This window comes from Dendropsophus ebraccatus, chromosome 9, assembly GCF_027789765.1.
Source record: "Dendropsophus ebraccatus isolate aDenEbr1 chromosome 9, aDenEbr1.pat, whole genome shotgun sequence".
NCBI lineage: Eukaryota > Metazoa > Chordata > Amphibia > Anura > Hylidae > Dendropsophus > Dendropsophus ebraccatus.
In genome coordinates this window covers 6,240,343-6,245,248 of record NC_091462.1, presented here as the reverse complement: position 1 = coordinate 6,245,248, position 4,906 = coordinate 6,240,343, and the positions used below count along the sequence as shown (strand labels likewise).

The 4,906-nt window shown below is 50.1% G+C and overlaps 1 protein-coding gene across 1 annotated transcript; it reads right to left on the bottom strand.

Annotated features, from left to right (window-relative positions):
- Positions 1 to 1,933: 1,933 nt before the first annotated feature.
- LOC138801730 (uncharacterized) lies at positions 1,934 to 4,626 on the bottom strand. Its single transcript, XM_069984822.1, has 2 exons — positions 4,602 to 4,626; positions 1,934 to 2,691 (listed from the first exon to the last, which is right to left on the bottom strand). The coding sequence occupies exons 1-2, from the start codon at positions 4,624 to 4,626 to the stop codon at positions 1,934 to 1,936; spliced, it is 783 nt and encodes a 260-aa protein (XP_069840923.1).
- Positions 4,627 to 4,906: the final 280 nt, after the last annotated feature.

Here is a 4,906-nt window from a genome sequence, read left to right as displayed (position 1 = left end):
GGGGGATGGCGCAGGTAGAAATAACAGCAAGAAGCGGCCATTTTGTGTACAGTCCCGGCCGTGCAGCGACTCAGTTATCAGAACTCCCATGGCAATTTTAGCACAGTCTCTGGAGACGATATTAAACTGTAGACCTGGTACACCGCGTGGCGGGTATATCCTGTTCGTGACGCCAAAAATGCGATGCCCTGGCCCCTGGGGGCCACTTCCGCAGTGCTGGTGTTATGAGCGGGCAATGACCGGGGCAGCTGCAGGGGTTATACTTGTCACGGTATAGGCCTGAGGGCAGCACAGCTGTAGGGCCGGTCTGAGGAATCTGCGGGTGATGATGGGCATGCGATTCTTCGCTGCACTTAGTCAGGGCACCAGTTAGTGGACACCAATGCCAGGGTTCAGTAACAGCGGTTTTATTATAGATAAGGTAACTAGTAGCAACAGTTCTGTCCGGATGCAACCGGGTATATAGCAGGCTTTGACAAATAAAGCAGGAGTGGTGCTGCATAGGCTGTGAGAATACGTGCCGGATGATGGGAGTAGGAGTATGAGAGAAATAGCGTTGCTGGGTGGATTAGCTTGAGAATAATACTTGCTGTGAATCCTTGCAGCGATGAGGAGAGATAACAGAATGACACCCAGATGAGAGAGAAGAATCCGGTCACTTGAGCAGGCAGATACAGCCGAAGACTTGAATATAGCAGAGCACCTAATCCACACTTCTAGTGGTGAAGTGGGAGCTGCAGAGAAGAAGCCCAACTCCTCTGAGGCAGGAGAGGGACGACACACACAACCTCCTTGCTTGGAAGCAGGGGGAAGACTAACTTGTTAGGAGGAAGTGGGAGGTCACATGGTTGCTCCTGGCCAGAGCTAGTCGGCCATTGGAGGAACCATGGTTACAGGTCACGTGATCAACAGCCTTGCATACCACTGTACACTGTAATAATATACAGGAATACATGACAATACACATGAAAATGCACATTACTAGAGAATACTAGGGGAAAACCAGCAGCAGTTGCAGTGCAAACACTTACCAGAACAGGCATTGACACAGCAAGAGAAATGGCCATAATAGGAGTAGTAGTCTGCATGTTCTGGGACACTGCATATGTATGACCAATGCCATTAGGTGCCATGAAGCATCGGGCAGACTGAGAGTTAACTGGAAGTAAGTATGCAGCTCTGGATGTGCCTGGAGCATGGAATAAATCATGTAAAGCAACATATTGTCTATGCAAATAAGAAAATTATAATAATTCAAAACGATTGACAGCAGAGAATTATATTATCAGGACACTGTCTCTTACCAGCAGCAGCAAAAAGACATGTGGGAGGGCAGAGTTCACGTCCCTTTATGATGCCAGAGGGGGAATGGCTGCCAATAGATAGTGTTTCTGCAGCTACAGGAGAAGAGCCAGAGTATGGACTACAGGGAGAAGCTCCAGTCCTGGTGTGTATATATGGAGAAGCTCCAGTCCTGGTGTGTCTACAGAGAGAAGCTCCAGTCCTGGTGTGTCTACAGGGAGAAGCTCCAGTCCTGGTGTGTCTACAGGGAGAAGCTCCAGTCCTGGTGTGTCTACAGGGAGAAGCTCCAGTCCTGGTGTGTCTACAGGGAGAAGCTCCAGTCCTGGTGTGTCTACAGGGAGAAGCTCCAGTCCTGATGTGTCTACAGGGAGAAGCTCCAGTCCTGGTGTGTCTACAGGGAGAAGCTCCAGTCCTGGTGTGTCTACAGGGAGAAGCTCCAGTCCTGGTGTGTCTACAGGGAGAAGCTCCAGTCCTGGTGTGTCTACAGGGAGAAGCTCCAGTCCTGATGTGTCTACATGGAAAAGCTCCAGTCCTGGTGTGTCTACAGGGAGAAGCTCCAGTCCTGATGTGTCTACATGGAGAAGCTCCAGTCCGTGTGTGTCTACAGGGAGAAGCTCCAGTCCTGGTGTGTCTACATGGACAGCCAGAGTATGGAGAACCCTGGTGTGTCTACAGGGAGAAGCTCCAGTCCTGATGTGTCTACAGGGAGAAGCTCCAGTCCTGGTGTGTCTACAGGGAGAAGCTCCAGTCCTGGTGTGTCTACAGGGAGAAGCTCCAGTCCTGGTGTGTCTACAGGGAGAAGCTCCAGTCCTGATGTGTCTACAGGGAGAAGCTCCAGTCCTGGTGTGTCTACAGGGAGAAGCTCCAGTCCTGATGTGTCTACAGGGAGAAGCTCCAGTCCTGGTGTGTCTACAGGGAGAAGCTCTAGTCCTGGTGTGTCTACAGGGAGAAGCTCCAGTCCTGGTGTGTCTACAGGGAGAAGCTCCAGTCCTGATGTGTCTACAGGGAGAAGCTCCAGTCCTGATGTGTCTACAGGGAGAAGCTCCAGTCCTGGTGTGTCTACAGGGAGAAGCTCCAGTCCTGGTGTGTCTACAGGGAGAAGCTCCAGTCCTGATGTGTCTACAGGGAGAAGCTCCAGTCCTGGTGTGTCTACAGGGAGAAGCTCCAGTCCTGGTGTGTCTACAGGGAGAAGCTCCAGTCCTGGTGTGTCTACATGGAGAAGCTCCAGTCCTGATGTGTCTACAGGGAGAAGCTCCAGTCCTGGTGTGTCTACAGGGAGAAGCTCCAGTCCTGGTGTGTCTACAGGGAGAAGCTCCAGTCCTGATGTGTCTACATGGAGAAGCTCCAGTCCGTGTGTGTCTACAGGGAGAAGCTCCAGTCCTGGTGTGTCTACATGGACAGCCAGAGTATGGAGAACCCTGGTGTGTCTACAGGGAGAAGCTCCAGTCCTGATGTGTCTACAGGGAGAAGCTCTAGTCCTGATGTGTCTTCATGGAGAGCCAGAGTATGGAGAACCCTGCTGTGTCTACAGGGAGAAGCTCCAGTCCTGTTGTGTCTACTGGGAGAAGCTCCAGTCCTGATGTGTCTACATGGACAGCCAGAGTATGGAGAACCCTGGTGTGTGTACAGGGAGAAGCTCCAGTCCTGATGTGTCTACAGGGAGAAGCTCTAGTCCTGATGTGTGTACATGGACAGCCAGAGTATGGAGAACCCTGATGTGTCTACAGGGAGAAGTTCCAGTCCTGGTGTGTCTACAGGGAGAAGCTTCAGTCCTGATGTGTCTACAGGGAGAAGCTCCAGTCCTGGTGTGTCTACAGGGAGAAGCTCTAGTCCTGATGTGTCTACATGGACAGCCAGAGTATGGAGAACCCTAGTGTGTCTACAGGGAGAAGTTCCGACCTTGGTGTGTCTATTGGTTAAAGCTCCAGTCCTGGTGTTTCTACAGGGAGAAGTTCTGACCCTGTTGTGTCTACAGGGAGAAGCTTCAGTACTGGTGTGACTACAAAGCGAAGTTCCAGTCTTGGTGTGTCTACAGGGAGAAGCTCCAGTCCTGCTGTGGTCTACATGGACAGCCAGAGTATGGAGAACCCCCATGTGTCTACTGGGAGAAGTGTGGTGTCCTACCACGGGTGTTCCTATTATATACACCCGTCTGTACTTGTTGTACTTGTGTGGTGATGAAAGACGTAGCAAAGTTTCACCACTAGATGTCACTCTATTAGTTATGTGTATTTGGGAGCTGCACAGCTGAAATATACCAAGGGTTATTGTTTCTTTGTGTATTACCCGAATCTGTAGACCACTAGGAACTTGTATTTCATGTATCCTATCACCTCTTTCTTTGCATCTTCTGCTGCACCCTTCACCCACTCACAGCACACGGTAAATATGCTGGGAGGAAGGAGGTCATATGGGTGGAGGAGGTGTGTGTGCTTTTTTTTTTGTATTGGATATTGTGGAGGAAGAACGCTAGCTAGATAGCTCTACAGTGGTCCCATCTGGGCCCTGGCCCTCTGTCAGGTCCCCGTACCCCCAAGAGTCAGTCTTAGCTAGAACCTCGTTCAGTTAGGAAGCAAGACAGGACTCAGCTAGCAGTTTTCCTATCAGTGATACTACACAGCACTATGCAGTGTTAAACCCCTTCTAAGAGAGGACAAGTCAGGGACAACCTCAACCCACGCCGTGGACAAGGAGAAGTCACAGAGCAGGACAGTATCCACAAAAGCTAAAGTGCTAGGAACTGATCTAGATAGAGCAAAGTTGCGCCAAGCCTATGAACTCTATCTCGCAGCGCGGGTGTCAGCAGGGAACTCTCAGCATTCCACTCATCTCAGGTAACAAGGTCTGGGGCCTGTGTCACCCTCTAGGAAGGTTCAGTGGGCATAAGGTGGTATGAAGACTAATCAAGGGTCAATACCGGGGCACAGGTGTTCTTTTCTTCTTCTGAACAGTATTCTACTTCATCCTCCAACATCCTGGCAGAGCAAAGTACTACTTGTGGTGAGACTCTCACAACATCCTCCTCTCTGCTACTCTGCATTACTCAGTACACTACTCAGTTGGCACAACAGTATCCTACACTGCATCCCTACTACAGATTTGGTTGCTACATTGTCAAGTATTTGTCTGAAATCATTGTCAAGTGTGTTATCAAGTGTTTACTCAAAAGAAACCTATATTATCAAGTGAAAGCTGTATAACTTGCTGCACCAAGTACCTTTCTAAGTAAACAAAAGATTATTTAAGTTAAAGAGACTCTGTGATTTTTTGCTTTCCACCGACACAGTATACCACCTAACCTTGGGACACTTCCCCTTTGGCCATCCGTGATAACATAAACCCAAGGGACCCTGTAGCAGCCCGGCAGGACACCGACCACAGGGGAAAAAGGTACAACCGGCCTTGTAAAATAAAAGCAGGTGTGCCATCATACCTGTGTGCCTACCCGGCACTGGCGTCACAAAGTAACACCCCAAGGTCTGGCTGTATCTCGGCCAATACTCTGGCTTGGAGTCACACTTCAACATCTGGCAAGTGACAGGCTGTTCCTCCTATATAACGTCACCCCGCACACCATAGAAGCTCCAGTCCTGGTATGCCTACT

Excerpts from the sequence above, each read along its gene's own strand:
- LOC138801730 (XM_069984822.1), bottom strand. The coding sequence starts at position 4,626 with ATGGCCAAAGGGGAAGTGTCCCAAG. Across the intron at positions 2,692-4,601 it reads CAAAGGGGAAGTGTCCCAAG|ACACACCAGGACTGGAGCTT; the intron begins GTTAGGTGGTAT and ends CTGTCCATGTAG.